At 38.8% G+C, this 19,984-nt stretch overlaps 1 protein-coding gene across 1 annotated transcript; it reads left to right on the forward strand.

The window, feature by feature from the left end:
* Positions 1-7,002: 7,002 nt before the first annotated feature.
* LOC148738174 (uncharacterized) lies at positions 7,003-19,635 on the forward strand. The gene is made up of 8 exons (XM_088750316.1): positions 7,003-7,126; positions 7,499-7,567; positions 8,472-8,537; positions 11,200-11,361; positions 11,693-11,770; positions 14,446-14,513; positions 14,964-18,188; positions 18,480-19,635. Exons 2-8 carry the CDS (start codon positions 7,501-7,503, stop codon positions 18,489-18,491), a joined length of 3,678 nt encoding a protein of 1,225 aa, XP_088606442.1. The 5' UTR covers positions 7,003-7,126; positions 7,499-7,500; the 3' UTR covers positions 18,492-19,635.
* The last annotated feature ends 349 nt before the right edge of the window (positions 19,636-19,984 follow it).

Consider the following 19,984-nt stretch of genomic DNA (forward strand, 5'->3'; position numbering starts at 1 on the left):
ACTCCCAGAAGTAATTTTACATGAAACTTCTCCTTATAAAATTCATACATTATCCAGCAAACAGGCAATGAGAATACTCAAACTTATCAGGTTAAACTTGTGATCTTGATCTGAAACCAACGTCTCGTAAGTAATTTCAAAGGAGATGTGTAGCAGCTAGAGGGAGAATTAACAATCAGATCTTGGGAACTAAGGGGTTGACAGTATGTGACTACAAGGCCGGCGGCAGAAGCACTTGGTGAACACGTGACAAAGCTGGATGACCTCAGTGTTCTATATTTAGCTCTATTAAACATCAAACCCCGCCAATATTTCTCAAAACTGAAACGAAGCATGAAACGAAACCTGAGGTTAAAAAAAAGGAAATTTAATACAAAATGAATACGTTTCTGCTCTGTTTTTAAATGGCGATAACAGTTTTGATTTCTTATCATTCACGGTGAATAGAAATAATAACGGTAAATGTCGATAGAACATCAGAATTTTTTCTGTTTCGAAAACATGACATCTTTGCTGCTTGCAATAAGCGTACCATTTATATCGTCGCATATAAAGATATCAATGTCGTCATGATAACTGGATTTATAACATGAAGGTTTTACTTTCCAAGAACCACTCCAAGATTAAATTCGATCCTTTTTTTGGAAAATATCTCTCGTAATGTGGCCTGGTTATATTTCTGTGTCCGAAGTTAACATTGCTTTTCGGAGAGCTGAGTTTCGGTGCAGCAGATGTCTACATTCGATGCTGTTAAATTTGTTTCAAAATTGTCTTTGATTCAAATTTTCAGTTAATATCTGTTTGATAAACAGGATGATACATTTCTGCTTGTGGATATGAATTTATCTTTGATCTTTGATCTTCTCGAGTTTATAATGTCTCTTCAAGCGTGAGCTCAAGAAGGCTGTACATTGGCTAAGTTCATTCTCTCCATTTTTGGGGACGAGGCGAAGGTTTCTTCAATATACATATATATCTTATTAGACGTTTTGTTGTGTAGTATCGCTGAGTATTTTTACGAGTTGTGTCGTATTTTGACGAGCCCGTAGGGCGAGTCAAAACACAAATAACGAGTAAAAATACTCAGCGATACTACACAACAAAACGTCTAATAAGTTATTTATTATCCAACACGCCAAACTGTTGTTTCTGCGGGCGAATTTCGCGGATATTTATTTACGGGAGTCCGTGACAGAAGTATGCGAAGGGGAACGGAATTGGCGCGTTGTTGTGTTGCTGTTTCTATTTTCTTCATTAAATGAAGAAATTCTCTGGTCGTCAAGCGATTTTTCTTCGTTCGATTCATCAAATGAACTTGGATCTATATTTGCCAGCCATTCTGACTGTTCGTCGTCGGAAATATGATTGAAATTGTCCGCCACTTTTTTTTTTCCATAACTACAATCCAATTCTTCGCTTGCGTGATGCGAGAAAACCTGTTTAACCGGTACTACAATAGACGAGTACAAATTGTACTCGTCTATTGTAGTACCGGTTAAACTGGTTTTCTCGCATCGCGCAAGCGAAGAATTGAATTAAGGCTGATAGTTTCGAAAGAAACTGTTTGGGGCTGCGTTGGTGGGAGTAACGAAATAATTTGGATATATCAACAAAGTTGAAATGGTAAATTGGCCACCGTAACGATTAGAAAAGCTGACGTTTCGAGCGTTAGCCCTTCGTCGGAGCGAATAGAGGAATTGTGGGTTGTGTGTGCTTTTAAAGGCAGAAAATGGAGCTACGTTATTGGTGGGAACATGGCAACGAGGAAAACACCAATAAATTATAATTGGATTGTAGTTACGAAAAAAAAAAACAAATGGCGGACAATTTGAATCATATTTCCGACGACGAAGAGTCAGAATGGCTGGCAAATGTAGATCCAAGTTCATTAGATGAATCGAACGAAGAAAAACAGCTTGAAGACCACAAAATTTCTTCATTTAATGAAGAAAATAGAAACAGCAGCACAACAACGCGCCATACAACACGCACTCCCCGTAAATAAATATCCGCGAAATTCGCCCGCACTGAAATAACAGTTTGGCGTGTTGGATAATAAATAACTTATTAGACGTTTTGTTGTGTAGTATCGCTGAGTATTTTTACTAGTTATTTGTATTTTGACTCACCCTACGGGCTCGTAAAAATACGGCACAACTCGTAAAAATACTCAGCGATACTACACAACAAAACGTCTAATAAGATATATTTATTGCATGGAAAAAATACGTACATGCACCATGGAATTTCTGAATGAATGCGCTGGACTCTTTATGCTTTCGGTGTTTTGACGCTCTTGTGAATCAGTAGTAGCCTAAACTATCGAAAAACAATTTTTACTCAAGGGACAAAAATAAACTGTGTAGTTACGTCATTACACGAGGTATTTTAATCGGCTACAAGCATTTCTATTCTCTTTTTGCGTGATCTAAGCAGGAATTAAAGAGGCCGCACCACGGTAGTTGATCGATCAGAGCACAAAATTCGCCTGATCTTGCTCGCTCGCGGCATCCATTACTTCAGAAAAACAAAAAAATAGAAGGAATATTTGAATAACGTTATCAAAAGCTACCAAATATGAAACTTTTACCCCAGAAACCACAACGACTACGAATTTTTGATCATGTATGAAAAGGAAACTTAGACAGCGTCACGATCAATAATTATTTTTATAATTTTTTTTTTTCGTCAGGGCTTACAAACATCACTCGAGCTTGGCCCTCGAATAATGTAGTCTGTGACAAGAATATAATTTTTGTCGTCAACAATTCGAACTACGTATCCACAAGGTGGTTAGTCATATTATTTCTGACCGCCTCTCAATTGCAGTTCGGTTTTAGTAAATATGCTGTTAACGCAACAAGGGATTAAAGTGGCTCATATGTTTGGGCGTTTATTACATCGTACACTGAAAGGTAAAAATGTGGGCTCAGTGAAAGCTGATAATGGTGCACAATCCTAATTTGAAGGACTATACCAACTCCTCAGCTCAAAAAAAGTTTCCCGAATATCCCCTTTAAAATAGGTTAGCATCATATGCTTTTTTTCCCCAATAATGCGCTAATAAATATTTTCAAGGTTGTCTCAAGTGTTGAGATATAAATAGGTTTTTTCAGTTTCATAATTGATGATTTTACTTTTACTGAATCTACTTCCTCCGCCAAATGTTCCTATGTTCTGACAATAAATTCTCTCAATGGCCTACAAGATTAATCTATCCAGGAGTCTGACAGTAACGCTTGGTTTTTCAATTTATTTTTTAATTTTAGCAGGTAATCTTTCTTGTAACAATAGTATCAATGCAAAAAACAAGAAATGCCATTTTTCCTGTCCACTATACTTCTAAAATAACCCCTTACAATATTCAATGCCTTTTGGATCAAGATAAATTCAAAACGAATAAACAAGACTTTTTCCGACACAATTTTGGAAAGGGTCATTATTTTGAGTTAATAATAATTTCCTAGCTCCTTCAAACCAAAATTTATGAAGAACTTTATTCACTGGAAATAAGTACAATATTGAAAAAAAAATTGAAATAATGAATTAAAAATAAAACAATTAATAAAAATAAAATTAAAAATTGAATTAAATTAAATTAAAATAAAACAACATTTTTATAGCTTTGATTACGGTGGCCAATAGAGGACATGCCACATTTTCTTTTATCGGGTGATAAAATCAAAATATCGTGCGATAAATGATAAAATATCGCACGATAGAAGACAAATTATTGCGCGATAAATAAAAATTATCGCGCGATAATTTATCATTTATCGTGCGATAAATGAGAAACTTGTTTAGTTGACGTAATCGGCTGTCATGCATGTTTCCGTGGACGACAGTCGACAATTTTTAAAAAAATTCTTTTTAAATTCTTTAAAATTTTTTTCTCAAATATAACTTAGTGAGCAGCACTTCTGCGAACAGTAGTTGTAATACTTCTTTAGTCCGACGCGTTTCGTCAAACGGTCGTAGAGTTCTTCAGGGAGTTTAACAAGTATAACTAGACGCATGCATTTATAAGCCAAAGTTGGTGGCTAACTAAATGCTAAAAGCGTGGCTCCCAAAATGTTTTTCTCACCTTGCCTTACACTTGTTAAATTTTTCACGACCTCGCCTGTTCCTTTTCTTAAGTCCGGCCAAGGCTCTATGGTCATTGGCGTCCGTAATAACCACTAGCTTTATATATTCCCGGGCGATAGATATGCGTGACCTGTTCTCACAATTAGATACCACTCCATATTTAAAAAAAAAAAAGCTGTGATCGTCGAGAACAGAGAAAGTTATCATTTATAGGGAGGTATCTTGAGGTAATCAAATTCTCTCTATGTGTGAGAGAAAACCAATGAATGTAGACATATCATCAGAGACGGTTACCCGTGAAATCCGTTAAATCTTGCTCTGAACTCGAGTACATGGGAACAAACCATCATTTATGAAATGGAGAGATTTTATTATTCCAAAGTGATTGTAGTGGAATGAGTTAAATGGCGCCATGCAAACTTCTCATTCCTTAGACGCCTTTCAAGTTGTCTGTAAAGAATACGAAATATAAATATAGAGGCAAGACCGATACAACGTAGATAAGTAAGTTTTAAGACGGAGCACTATATTTCGGCCGGCCAAACCTGCTGAACATTTCACTCTGTAAAGAACTATGGTGTTTGTGTAATAAACAATAATAATAATAATAATTTAATATTTATATTGCGCAAAGTAACATGTGGATATGATCAAATGCGCATCACAACACTTTTCGGGGGACTTTGGCCGGACTGCATCAGCAGTTTACAAACAATCGAAGGAAACTTATTTAAGGATGCCCCCCCCAAAAAAAAAATTCCCAGTAAACAGGCCAGACCACATCATAGAAATCTCGTGAGTGGGTTTTTTAAAGTCCCCTGCCTAACCAGATTAACTAATTAATAGATACATGAGACGGGACCTACGGTTTATTCATCCTTATCCGAGAAGACTAGAATGTCTATCCATTTCTTGATATTATAGAAAGGTAGCGCAATTCTCCTCAGTTATTTTAAGACCTTGAGTGTTGGTCCGGCGGGGGCTCGAACCATCGACCTCGACCTCCCGCAAAACAGTCCAGCGGTCTCACCAATTGAGCTAACCGGGAGGCAGTTACTTGTTGGTGCGGTATGACTGTTCTCGTCATCAACTCGGAGAGAAATTGTATTGGTCACGATACAACTCACGATATGAATTCATCTTCTTCGATTTAGCTATGGCAGACAGAGAGTGTCCTGCTCTGGGGAGAAAAAAAGTATTTTGTGGATTGCAAGTTTTTTCCTCTGAAAGGGGAAAAGCTTAATCTTAATGGCAGAATGAATTAATCGTCATGCAGAAACATTTAAAACATAGTAATGGAAAGTAACAAACCAACAAATAACCCAGCACACAATTTTCTTCGAGTAGAACAGCAATGTTGATCACGAAACTAAGCATTAGACGGGATTCGATCTTTTAAATTCGTGAGTGTGAAATCTTTTATGTTCTCATCGAAATTGATGCAATGCAAAACAACATTGTTGATATTTCCAGGCATGTAGAGATAAAAAAATGGTATCCTTACTTCTCCTTTGAATATCCATACAACAGATTCGATCAGAATAAATTGAAAATGATGAAAAAGCAAGACTTTCTCCAACACAATTTTGGAAGGTGTCAATTACTTCCAGTTATTAATAATTTCTGAGCTCCTTCAAACTAAAAACTTTATAAAGGACTTTACTCACTGGAAATAACTACTGAGTAATAAGTTCTCACTAAAACATTTAGTGATAAAAACAAGCGATAAAAAATATGAACGACGTTAGAGTTCATGAGTAAATTCCCACATATATACGATTTCTGAAACAATAGAATGAAGGTAAAAGCTAAGTATTTACATACAAACAATAGAGCTAAAACTAATAAAAAAGTGCAAAATACAACGTTTTGCTCGTTGTATATCTCTTTAAACAGGAAGGCGCGCTATATAAGGAAGTCTTCCCTGGGAAGACCTAGGCCCATTTGTCACTCACCGTTGACGCGTGCGGGTCAAATTTAAATGCTGGTAGACGAACAAAAGGAGTTAATGAGATATTTATTGTTTACTTCCACCAGCATGGGGGCATGAGGTAACGTGCGAACCACCTACTTCGATCTCAAATTTACCGCCACAAATAAAGACAGTTTCCATTGGAGAAAGGAAATACAAATCTCAGAAATTCTTGTATTGTGATGAAGACATAAAACAATTTTGAGGAATGCGCCCGCTGCTCACTGCTTTGGAGTAGCTGTAGCTCAAGCTGACTTGACTCCAAGAGTTCTACATCATACGACGGTTGATTGACAAATGGTCCAGTGGGACCTAAGGCTCCTTTTATAGCGCGCCTTCGTGTTTAACTGTGATCTGTGCGATACAGATTATTTCGGCTTTACAAGCCGACACCTACATCAACGATCGGTAATCGGCAACCATGTAACAGAACATGGAATCGAACCATGTGAAATCGCATAGAACTTTAGGGTCCTGAGGAAATGTTCAAACAAGTTCGCTTGTTTCATTTTCGAAATTTTTTTTTATTCGGGACCGTAAGCCAAAATTGAACAAACAGAGCGATTCTACTCGCGCGAAGCTGTTTGCTTAACACTTCATATTAATAAATTTTCATCCTTTTCGCCGCTTATTTACACTTCATTTTTGCACTTTTTTATTAGTTATTAGCTCTATTATTTATATGTAAATACTTAGCTTTTACCTTCATTGCATTGTTTCAGAAATCGTATGTATGCGGAAATTTACTCATGAACTCTAACTTGAAAATGACCATGGAGTGGTCGAAACGTCGTTCATATTTTTTATGGCTCGTTTTTAATCACTAAATAACTACTGTGTTAATAAAATGAAAATAATAATAAAAAGCAGTTTGATAGCTTTGTGAGAAATTTTTCACATGCGCTTCATGAAATAATTGATATGGTGTTTCTTTACCTAACAGGGTCGCGGAGTAAAGGTAGAATTCTTGACGCTTACGCAAACTTCGAATTCCGACTACGTGTTGGCTACGCAAACTTCCGACTGCGTATCGACTGCTACAATTCTCTCAGCTCCTCGCGTGATTAGGTGAGGTCTGAGAACCCGGAAAGAGTCTTCTTTTAAGCAATTGTAGTTTTATGCCTATCCATGCCTGCCGGACAAAATTCGCTTGTCGTTCAACTGATGCTTTTTAATGACACAGAGCCTTAGACAACGTATTATCAGATGAGACTACGAAAACAAACAAACAAACACGCATGACATAATCACGAGGGACTTCACTCGCGCTGTCACGCTATCACAATAGTGTGACGAACAAAAACCTTTAAATCCTCATTCTTTCTCATGTCAAAGTATCAAAGACAAGTAGTCTACGGTGTTCTCTCCAGATTGCTTTCATTAAACCCTTTTCGATCTTTTGATTTGCAACGATGTCTTCGATTCCATTTTATTTTCCAGCTATGGCGGAAAGTAACCTCCCGACAACGGCAGAGAAACTGGAGGGGAAAAGTGAGCTTCCCGCCACAGGTGAGAAGAGGCAACAAAGAAAGACTTCTTTATCGTATTTTCAAAGTGTTTATCTGTTATATTAACAGCTGAGTGGAAAAGAAACTTTTCTCGTGTTTTCCCGACATTCCGCGTGGTTTATCAGCCGGCAAACCCATAGGGAGTGTAGTTTATTGCTTCTATGACATAGGCCAACATTATGACAAAAGCGTAATATGATTTTATCTCGAGGCCCGTCATATAGAGTTAAGTCTTTAGGTGTGCCTTTGCGTGGGGCAAGGAGCATTGTCAATCACAGATCTTAAGCCAATCAAATGAGCTCAGATCAAATAGCACCAAGGTTAGAGGCAAGGTCAGTTTCTTTCCTGGTCCTTCTCGCCTTCATTTCCATCGTGTTAACATCCGAACACAGATTTTCGGTGTTGTAGAAGAATTTTCCCGCCCCCTCCCCATGCTCCGGCCCTCTCTTCAGGCTTTGTTGCCTTATTATACCTATTTGGCTCTTTGCCGATATTTAACCCCACCTTTGCAAAAGAGATTGCGTGATGTTTATTATATCAATGTTCTTGATGTGGGGTGAAATAAAAGCGTCACTATTGTGGCCAATTTATACCACATTAGCAGTTATTTTTATCTCCCGTCAATCTCGTCAGCAAACTAGTTCGACAGCACGCAGAGCTTCGGTCCCGTTTTAGTGGAGAGACGCGGGTTTCGTGATAAAAGATATGTTTGGCGCCATTTGACAGGACGAGAACATGTTTCCAGTTTTCTATGGATATACAAGCAAATGTACAGTAGGTTTTCGACTAATCAGAGAGCGCACATTTTGTCTGAGATATGTTATAAAGTGTGTTAGAGCACTAGTTGGAATTGCATATAGTTGTGAATCACTGACAGAATTAAAATATTTTCTTGGTAATTTCAGCGACAGGGGAAAGTCAAGTTACGTCAAGTGACACAAAACTGTGTGTATACGACGATCCTTTAAGAGGTGAGGAAAGCTGGTGAAACTAGACTCTCTCAAAGACGCCCTAGTGTAGTTTTTAATACATTCACGTCAAAAAGTGTATCTGTTCTGAAAATAACTTGGCGAGAGCCACGTGTCGTACATGACATCACTGTTAAATTTGCCCCTAAGGCAGACAAAGGACTCAGTGCAGAGAACAAATAGACATTTGCAGTCGGCACTCAAATTCAAGAGTAAACGAAATTGATTTGGCGAAAGGGATGCAAGGGGCGTTAATGCTTGACGGAGACACTGACACCCAGATAATTTATGAAGTTTTATGATTTAATTTAGACACAACGCGCGCTCTGACTGGTCAAAATCTATTGTTTCGTTGCCTATATACCCCCATAGAAAAGTAAAACATCTTCCTGTCTTCTCAAATAGCGCCACGTGAGGTGAATTGCTAGATTTCGATTTTTTAAAAGCCCATGGAGGACACGACGAGGACTCTTTGAACGCCAAAAACAACGAAAAAGACTCTATGTTTTGCAACGTTATCATACGTTTTATTCAAAATGCAGTTTAACTTACTGGTTGCTCTCGTGGCCAGAAGTCGTGTGTGGGATTTTTAAGATGAGCCCGGGAGGCTGTCTTTGACAGCTGTTTAATGATTTTCTTTGTAGTAAACATCTGTAAACACAAGATCGTAGGTGCTCGTAAGAGCACACGCGATAGTCAGCGGTAGCTATAACAGATCATGAGCAAATGTTGATATTATAGAATCCGGATTTTGAGATGCGCAGAACGCGCGTGGGAATTGCTAAACTCACAAAAGCTATTGTATGAAAAGAACGCCGGTGAACCCTTCTTTTTATTGTTCCAATATGATAATAACGTCGAAAGGAATCATCAGAAAAAAAAAATAGAAAATTCTACGAAAGGAAATTTGCAATGTGTGAAAATTACCTTTTTTCTAGATTTTCTGAAATTCCGCTCCGTATAATTTTTTAAAAATCTTTGCGCATTTTCCTTTTCAAGTGCCAAGAGCAATCACTGAAAAAAATCACGGGGTCACCGGGTTAGTTTTCGAATTATTTAAGCCACAAGCCGTCCAGTAATGTTGTTTTAGTTACTTAGTTCTCATAATCGAAATAAATTTCATCATTCAAAATTCTACAACTGACCTTTATTTCCCTGAAAAAACCTCCGAAAAATATCAAAACTGCTATCTAGGTTATCAAATAGTAATCGCAGTGGTAGGCCAATTCTGAAAAGAAAAATCGCATTTTCTCCCTTCAAACTGTAGTATTCCTCAGAAGAACTGTATAGCTTGTGCCTTTATCTTGCATATCGCCATTTCTTGTTAGTTTTCATTGCAATTTCTGCTCAGTTTCTTCGTGCCATTGCTTTCATTCAGCGACAAACTAACTACAGTCGTCGCTCTTCTGGCTGACAGTTCATTCTGTTTCCGGCGCTTTGACTAGTTTACCGCACTTTTTCATAGTTTTCATGAGAACCAGCAACTTTAGCACAAAATAAGATTAAATTCATTATTCTCTTGGATGAACCTTACTCATATTTATGTCCTAAAACCAATAAACCACCGTTTCTATCGATTTACCGGCTGATAAACCGGTGGGAAAACAAGGGTAAAGTTGGAAAACCACGAGGCGCAGCCGAGTGGTTTACAAACATTTCGAGTTCACCAGCAAATGTAGACTTGAATGCTCGAATATGTTTTAATTTCACGAAGATCTGGTTTGACTGTACAAAAAGGAAACAAACGTAAACAAAACGAAGCGAAACGAAAATACTACAGTGACAACATTAGATACAATGAAATATATGAAGTTCATATATTTTGAACTGCGGTATTAGATACGTATGATGCACGATCCTCGCAGTAGATAGCGCTATTTAAGCAATAGCGAAAATCAGACCTGAAAAAAATTAGGCCTGTATGGGACTCGAACCACTGACCTCTGCGATACTAGTGCAGCGCTTTACCAATTGAGCTAACAAGCCAACTGGGAGCAGGCCGTTAAGTTGATTCGTAATAAACCCGTGAAAGGGATAAATCAGATACAATGAAATATATGAAGTTCATATATTTTGAACTGCGGTATTAGATACATATGATGCACGATCCGTACAGGCCTGATTTTTTTCAGGTCTGATTTTTGCTATTGCATAAATAGCGCTATCTACTGCGAGGATCGTGCATCATACGTATCTAATACCGCAGTTCAAAATATATGAACTTCATATATTTCATTGTATCTGATTTATCCCTTTCACGGGTTTATTACGAATCAACTTAACGGCCTGCTCCCAGTTGGCTTGTTAGCTCAATTGGTAGAGCGCTGCACTAGTATCGCAGAGGTCAGTGGTTCGAGTCCCGTACAGGCCTGATTTTTTTCAGGTCTGATTTTCGCTATTGCTTAAATAGCGCTATCTACTGCGAGGATCGTGCATCATACGTAGTGACAACATTCTTACAAGATTTGTGGACTCTCAGGAAACGTAGAGAAAACATTCATGAGAAAAATAAACAGACATTTAGGACAGAACTTTGGCTTCTGGAGGTCCGAGCACATGGTCCATACCATAATATCAACGATACATGACGTAGATTACCAGCCCCGCGCGGACTGAACACGGGAAACGTTCTGTAACTTACAACACTCAATTGGTGTGTTTTCAGAGATAGCAAAAGTATTTCTCGAGGAAGGTAACAAAGAATACAGACAAGGAGAAGCTGAAAACGCGATGAATTCTTACACTGAAGGACTACAAGTGAACTGCAAGGATAAACGGCTGAACGCCAAGCTTTATAGCAACAGGGCAGCAGCCCATTTCCATTTGAGTAAGAATTTGAATTTCAAATTCATAATGGTAATAATAGTAAGGTAATGTCACGCAATTTGCTCCAGGTAGAGAAATAATTCTCGCAAGTGGACCACAACTTAAGAAATTGCATAAGGAGAGCCAAAGCGGTGCATTCCAGATACTAGGTGGGCGTTACTAACAATAGAGATACAAATCGGCACGTTACGAGCGACGGAAATAGAACAGAGGATTGTTTTTCCATGGAGTAATCTCATCACAATTCAAAAGCAATATCTAAGCAATTGCAATTTCTCAGGCCTTTTTACTAGAACTGCATGTAATGATCCCTTATTTTTTGAATTCCATAGGAAACTACCCAGAGTGTCTCGATGATGCAACAGTTGCTGTTCAATTGGAACCCACTTTAATCAAAGCTATCAAAAAAGGTGGGTTTTAAACCATAAGCCATCAAAATCTTTCCTGTGATTTCGTCGAAAGGGGACCGTGAGGATTACAATAATAGTCTTGAATAATAGTCTTCATTCAATCAAAGGATAAAAATACCTATCCTAAGTAACAATGAAAAAGTATTAAATGATACACGATAAAATACAATAATAATATAAGATAGAATATACTACAATAGATTATATTTAAAAATAGGTCTATTTACAAAAGTTTTCTTAAATCTCTCCGTTTTTATCTAAGGAAGGTGACACCTCGTACGAAAATTATATACTAATTCTTTTCTTTAAGAATAATCACACCTAGTGTTTTATTATCAATAGCTCTTTTAAAAACGGATTTATCTTGCTGTTCTAAAAGATTAAAAATGCTGAATGTTCGGGAGGTAAAATGACGGTTATGGCACCTGTCTAAAAACGGTGTATAACATTTAAATCAGAGTCAGAAGCACCATACACAGCGAGACCATAAGTGAGAATGAGAAGGACTGGGATCTTAAATAAGTGATCAATTTCCTTTTGGCTAAAGAGTTCCTTTCGTAGAGTTCTGAGAATGTGAAAACACTTGTTAACTTTTGTGAGCGAAAGTCTAACATGCTCGCTGAATTTACAATAGGCTGAAAGATCAGACCGAGCAATACATTAGGCTACCACATTGATGAATGTTATTGATGGGAACGTACTGATTGCGTGTACCGCTACTTTCCTTCTTTCTAAATATCAGATCTTTTCACTTACTCGGATTACACAGCATCTGATTATTCATACTCCAACTGAGAAACTAATTTACCAGGTCTACTGACGTATCTAAATCCTTCCATACGGGTGCTAAAATAGTTGAACCATCAGCATATTTGAAGAGCACGGGCGTGTCGTTTATAAAGATCTCCAAGTCATTGAGGAAAATATGAAATAAATATGGACCCCCGCACTTCCTTGTATGGCCCCCTTATTGACACATACCCAGTGACTTCACCCTCGGTGTTCATGGTATCTAGTGTGTCAACGCCTGCTTAGCCTGCGTTGAAGCCAGATGTGTCACACAATCCCCAGTATAGTCCGTCTACGAAACAGCTCCCAAAAGCTTCTTCTGATATCCCGTAGGGATCCACGGATCTGTGTATTCATTTCTGATTGGTTATTTTCTTACGCGCCTTATGATTGATCATATTCTTGCGAAATTTATCACGCAGTGCTAGAAATAAATATCGTCGCGTGTAAATTGTATATTGGAAGTACTTCTGTACAAAGGTTTGCTTTGCATCTCAAAAGGTTGAAAAGGTTATACCTGATTCGTCCGTTTATGGTAATTTATGCTGTCGCGTCATCGAAAAGGGAAACGAAAGAGTGTTACTTTTAAAGGAATAATTTGAATATATCAAACAAAGTTGAAATAGTAAATTGGCCACCGTTACGATTATAAAAGCTGACGTTTCGAGCATTAGCCCTTCGTCATTCGATCCGACGAAGGGCTAACGCTCGAAACGTCAGCTTTTATAATCGTAACGGTGGCCAATTTACCATTTCAACTTTGTTGATATATTCATATTATTTCGTTACCCCACCGACGCAGCCCCAAACAGTTTCTTTAGAAGTTAACAACCTTTACTTTTAAAGGGATGGAAACATTTCGACGTACTCACCGAGATTAAAAGTTTGGAAATATCTTTGCGATCGATCGAAAACAATTACGTCTGCCGAAACTGTGTTGCGAAACTGAAAAAACGTTGGTCACTTATCGAGCAAACAGAAAAATTGGAAGCAGATCTCAAAAGCCTTAGTACAAGGGAATATTCGCTTAGAGTGAAACGATCTGGGGAACTGCTAAGTGACGAACACGATGCTCCAACATAGAAAAAAGTCTGCAATGGATCTGACGGGGGTTTTGCCCGCTTAATTACTCCATCTCCTGTTCTTGCATAAGCGATCGCAACGAGAACACTGGAACCACGAGGCTTTCTGCACAGAGCATCCGCAGCGATCGGAAGGCACTGGAAAATCAAAGCTTTACCGTAGCCCGTCGGAAAATTTAGAAAAATATTTCGATGTCCAAGAAATTTGCGAAGTGCGTTTTCCTGTTCAGGTAGAAGATTATCGATTTCAAACTGCTCTCTCACGGCTTTGAATCTTTTTTTGCCAACGTTCTTCTGTAGTTGGAGACATCCTGTTTCCAGCTCGAAGTAAATTTGACGTTTAATGTAATGTACAACTGTTATAAAGTAGTTGGGAAACCTACACAAATTTATTATTGGCATTACGTGATAGTTGCGTGGTCACTTTCGCAAGAGCTATTCAATCAGATAGCGCGTAAGCCAATCAAAAATGGCTACACAAACAGCGGGATATCGGAACAAGCTTTAGGGAGCCGTTGTGCAGACTGACTATACCGGCGGTTAGACTGTCTGCGACGCAGGCTACGCCTGCTGTGTGGGTAAAAATTGCATATAAAGATCAATAAGTTTTCTATTGAATTTTTATTAGGAGCCGCTTTGCAGTAGCTCCTTGTTGTCTATCGTCAGTTCTTCCACATCTCAAATTGTCTTCATCATCACAATTTGTTTCGGAGCCAAACATCAAATTAAGTCGATTTTCTGCATAAATTTACACCTTGACAGTAAATAATTACCTTGCACCACCAATGATTGCCTTCTTTCCAGGAGCCAATGCCTGTAACGAGCTTTGCTTGTACAAAGAAGAAAGAAACTGGTTGCACATGGGATTGGCCGTATCCTTTAAGAATTTTTCAAACATGATGCGAAAAATACTTCAATGAAACTGGAAAAAGTTCAATTCAGGTTTTTCTACACATTATGTAGACAAGGTTCATTCATACCGCAGTGAGCCGTTATAACAAACTAAAGTATTGTAATAGAGTCTTTCGATTATTTCACAAGAATTCGTCAAAAAAGGGGGCTATAATATCGAATACACAGAGTTTGAGCTGAAGGCCCCTCATTTATTTTTCCAGACAAGCATACCCTAGATACCCAAAACTAAACAAATAATTGCGCTTAAGGGTCGCTTCACTTACTCTAATAAAACCAAATCTCTAAACGAAACCCTCGCTCGAATTCTGAATCCATAGAAAAGATTCTATTTGATATTCTAGTATTGCTAAAATACACATTTCCAGAGCACTTTCGCACATCCGTTTCTATCCTTGACAAGGTCTAAGATCGACAACAATAACGAATGTGTGCTCCATTTGCTTACCAAATCTAATACTGCACTAAAAGTTATGGCAAATAGGTATGCCATTCTCGGCAACACTTATCAACGCCTAGGACAGTTCAAATCAGCAATCGACTACCATCAACATCATCTAGAAATTGCTAAAGAAGTGGGAGACAAGGCCGGAGAGGGAGCAAGTTATGGCAATCTCGGCAATGCTTATCAAGGTCTAGGACAGTTCAAAACAGCAATCGACTACCATCAACGTGATCTAGAAATTGCTAAAGAAGTGGGAGACAAGGCCGGAGAGGGAAGAAGTTATGGCAATCTCGGCAACGCTTATCAAGGTCTAGGACAGTTCAAAACAGCAATCGACTACCATCAACGTCATCTAGAAATTGCTAAAGAAGTGGGAGACAAGGCCGGAGAGGGAGGAAGTTATGGCAATCTCGGCAACGCTTATGTAGGTCTAGGACAGTTCAAAACAGCAATCGACTACCATCAACGTGATCTAGAAATTGCTAAAGAAGTGGGAGACAAGGCCGGAGAGGGAGGAAGTTATAGCAATCTCGGCAACGCTTATCAAGGTCTAGGACAGTTCAAAACAGCAATCGACTACCATCAACGTCATCTAGAAATTGCTAAAGAAGTGGGAGACAAGGCCGGAGAGGGAGGAAGTTATGGCAATCTCGGCAACGCTTATCAACGTCTAGGACAGTTCAAAACAGCAATCGACTACCATCAACGTCATCTAGAAATTGCTAAAGAAGTGGGAGACAAGGCCGGAGAGGGAGGAAGTTATGGCAATCTCGGCAATGCTTATCAACGTCTAGGACAGTTCAAAACAGCAATCGACTACCATCAACGTCATCTAGAAATTGCTAAAGAAGTGGGAGACAAGACCGGAGAGGGAGCAAGTTATGGCAATCTCGGCAATGCTTATCGAGGTCTAGGAAAGTTCAAAACAGCAATCGACTACCATCAACGTGATCTAGAAATTGCTAAAGAAGTGGGAGACAAGGCCGGAGAGGGAGGAAGTTATGGCAATCTCGGCAACGCTTATCGATGTCTAGGACAGTTCAAAACAGCAATCGACTACCATCAACGTCATCTAGAAATTGCTAAAGAAGTGGGAGACAAGGCCGGAGAGGGAAAAAGTTATGGCAATCTCGGCATCGCTTATCGATGTCTAGGACAGTTCAAAACAGCAATCGACTACCATCAACGTGATCTAGAAATTGCTAAAGAAGTGGGAGACAAGGCCGGAGAGGGAAGAAGTTATGGCAATCTCGGCAACGCTTATCAAGGTCTAGGACAGTTCAAAACAGCAATCGACTACCATCAACGTCATCTAGAAATTGCTAAAGAAGTGGGAGACAAGGCCGGAGAGGGAAGAAGTTATGGCAGTCTCGGCAACGCTCATCAAGGTCTAGGACAGTTCAAAACAGCAATCGACTACCATCAACGTGATCTAGAAATTGCTAAAGAAGTGGGAGACAAGGCCGGAGAGGGAAGAAGTTATGGCAATCTCGGCAACGCTTATGGTAGCGTAGGACAGTTCAAAACAGCAATCGACTACCATCAACGTCATCTAGAAATTGCTAAAGAAGTGGGAGACAAGGCCAGAGAGGGAAGAAGTCACTGCCTTCTCGGAAGAATTCATCTCCGTCAAAGAAAGTTTATAAAAGCAATCGAGTGTCTCCGATGTCACCTAGAAATTTCTAGAGAAGTAGGAGACAGGGCTGGAGAGGCATGCTCACTCTGTTCACTGGGAAGAAGTTTTGAGTGTCAAGGAAATTTTATGATGGCTTTTCACTGCTTTAAATCTAGTGTAGAGGTGTATGATGACATCAGGGCTAGTCTACAATTCAAAGATCAGTGGAAGATTTGTTATCGCGATCAGCACCGTGCGGCATACAAAGGTTTGTGGCGTATAAATCTAAATCAAGGTGAAGTTGTAAATGCTCTTCTTGCCGCAGAAAATGGACGTGCCCAAGCTTTAAGAGATCTCATGAACACAAAATATCAGCCGTCTGATTCTTCAAAGAGCACCCATTCGTGCCTTTCCCTGAGTTTTGTTCCACCTAACACAGTTTTTATAGCTATTAGTGGACCTTACCTTTACTTCTGGGTTTTCCTTAGTAAACATAATATCCAGATGAGAAAGGTACACGTGAACAATTATAAGTATGAGGATGAATTGGAATTTTTTATCCAGGAACTGAACAAAACTGCCCTTAACGAGATCGGAAAAAGAGTTTCCCTTACATGTAGAGTTCCTTCACCTGATGCGCCAAAAGAGGGGGAAGTGGGGAACGATATGGTTCGAATTGATGTGAGAAGCTCTCAATCAAGTGCTTTACAGAAGCTGCATGACATCATTATTACTCCTATTGCTGGTCTTATCAATGGCAACGAGCTTACATTTCTTCCAGAGGGACCTTTTTTCCTCGTACCTTATGCAGCATTGGAGGATTCGAAGTCAACATATCTGAGTGATTCTTTCAGAATTCGTTTGCTTCCGTCCCTGACAACCTTACAACAAATAAATGATTGCCCATCTGATTTTCACGAGAAGAGTGGTGCATTGCTTGTTGGCGATCCATGTTTCAAAGATATCATCTACCAGAAAAAACCGTTGGTGCAACTTCCGGGAGCAAGGAAAGAAGTGGAGATGATCGGACGCATGCTAAATATCTCCCCCCTCACTGGAGGAATGGCAACAAAACATGAAGTTTTAAAACGCCTGTCATCGGTGGCGTTAGTACACATTGCAGCGCACGGTAAAATGGAAACTGGAGAAATTATCCTGGCACCAAACACGGTAAGAGAAGACCCTCAGCCTCAAGAGAAAGACTATCTAATGACGGTGGAAGATGTTCTAGAAGCTGGGCTACGGGCACGACTGGTTGTACTAAGTTGTTGTTACAGCGGTCGTGGGGAGGTTATGGCTGAGGGTGTGGTCGGCATCGCGCGAGCATTTCTGGGTGCCGGTGCTAGATCTGTTGTGGTAACTTTGTGGGCGATTGACGACGAGGGAACTCTGGAGTTCATGAGTTTCTTCTATGATGCACTTGTTCAGGGCAAGAGGGCAAGTGAAGCTCTCAATCAGGCCATGAAAGGTATGAGAGAAACTAAGAACTTCAAGGAGGTCAAGTACTGGGCACCATTTGCACTCGTTGGTGATGACGTCAGCCTGGATTTCGAGGAAATTCAGATGCTTAACCAGGTAAATACTATGTTTATAGCTTTTATTATAAATTACAAGCGACTTTAAATCAAAGTTATAGCTTTATCTGGGAGTATTGATATCTATGTTGTTATTCTGCCTTTAATCGTGTTAGGAATTTCTCTTTTTGCTCGATCGATTGCGATGCAATTCAAAGTTGATACATTTAAGAAGATACCTTTTATAAAAAATCCCGTTGTACATTGTATCGTTTCACGTTGTAAAGCCAAAGAATAAACTTAAAGGCAACTCAGCGTTCCTCCCTAAATTTTGGATTCTTTCTTTTCTCAGTTAAAGCAGTAAGCATTGGGACTGCATCAGAAAGGGGACGAAACCCAGAATTAACGGCTTCCTGCAAACGTTTACATTTGGAAAGGAAACCAGCACGACACCAATGAAATATTTTGTCAAGAGTCTTCTTTTCAAATCGGAGAGAACCAGAAACAAGCATAGCTAAATTTGGCAAGAGTCGTGAAGGATTTTCAATGACTCAAAAGTTTCTTTTTCTCTTGCGTGAACTGCTCTTACGAGCTTAAAAGAACTTTGGACACTCAAAAGGAAAAGGACTTTGGATTGTTTCTTTTTTTGCACTTTGATGTATTGCTCGAACTAATTTTAACGCGTTTTTAATGTGACGACTTCAAATTATCAAGACTAACGGTATAGCAAATTACTTTTTCAATATGAGAAGAATGAAGGTGATACCTACAAACAAGATCTCGGGTAATACATCTACGTTAGAGTTAAAACGTCTCGCAAACGTTTTCTACTTTTTTTAAGGAGTTTTTGTTAGTCGTCTTTTACCTTGTAGTTGTTAAAAAGCTATCAAAGCCATATGCATGTCGAGAGAGTCTCCAGAGAATTTGGAGAATATTCAGTTTTCCCATTGCTCGATTATTTTAGTTTCAGTCGAATGGAAATTGTGTGATAACCTTTAGAAGAGTCTTGCCTAGTTATTAGTGATCGATGTTATTTTGTGTCACAGAGACATTGTATTTTTCTCTTTAATTTTGGACTCAAAATGACAGATTCTAACGTTTTGTGGCCATTATTTAATATTAGTATTACGATGGATTTGGCAGATTTTTCCTTTGCCCTTGAATATGAACGCCTGCTATCTTTGTACAAGTAATACGATAAAATTTAAGTGATCGTATTTCTGAAACTTTCACCTCTCATCTTTGTAAAAACTAAAATTTTTTTTCCAATCGTTTCTGGGATTTTCCAAGGTTAAAATATCTTCAAAACCAACGTTTCGATCAGTTTTAGTTGTCTTCCTCAGGCTGTTTAAAGTTTTTTCAATATGGCGGATTGTTTAGTCTTTCGGTTTTGAAGATACTTTAACCTCGGAAAATCCCAGAAATGATTCCATAAAATTTAAGTATGCTGTTAAAACTAATCGTATAGTAGCAAACGAGAATTAATAAAAGTTGTAGCTTTTGCTTTACTGGCCAGGTTCAAATTGTGTATAATAGGAATCTACAAGTAAAGAAGCTCAGAAGTTGCAAGGAAGTTGGAGGCAAATGATGAAAATAGTCACTCCTATTGGGTTGTTTACCTACCTACAACAAAAATATTTGAAAAAATTGGGCAAGCCGAATGTTTCGAATTTTGCTTGAAGGGAGGGGTAAGTCGAAAAAATAAAAATAAAAAAGTTAAGAAATCTCTCATAACTGTGGGGCTCATTCCATAAGAACTTTTGCACAACAATTTTGAGAGATAAAATTCGATATTTTTTGATTTTATAACCGCTACAGAAGTTTCCTCGGCACCCTTACCTTAGGATGTCGAGTGAC

Source organism: Stylophora pistillata, chromosome 2 (assembly GCF_964205215.1).
Source record: "Stylophora pistillata chromosome 2, jaStyPist1.2, whole genome shotgun sequence".
NCBI lineage: Eukaryota > Metazoa > Cnidaria > Anthozoa > Scleractinia > Pocilloporidae > Stylophora > Stylophora pistillata.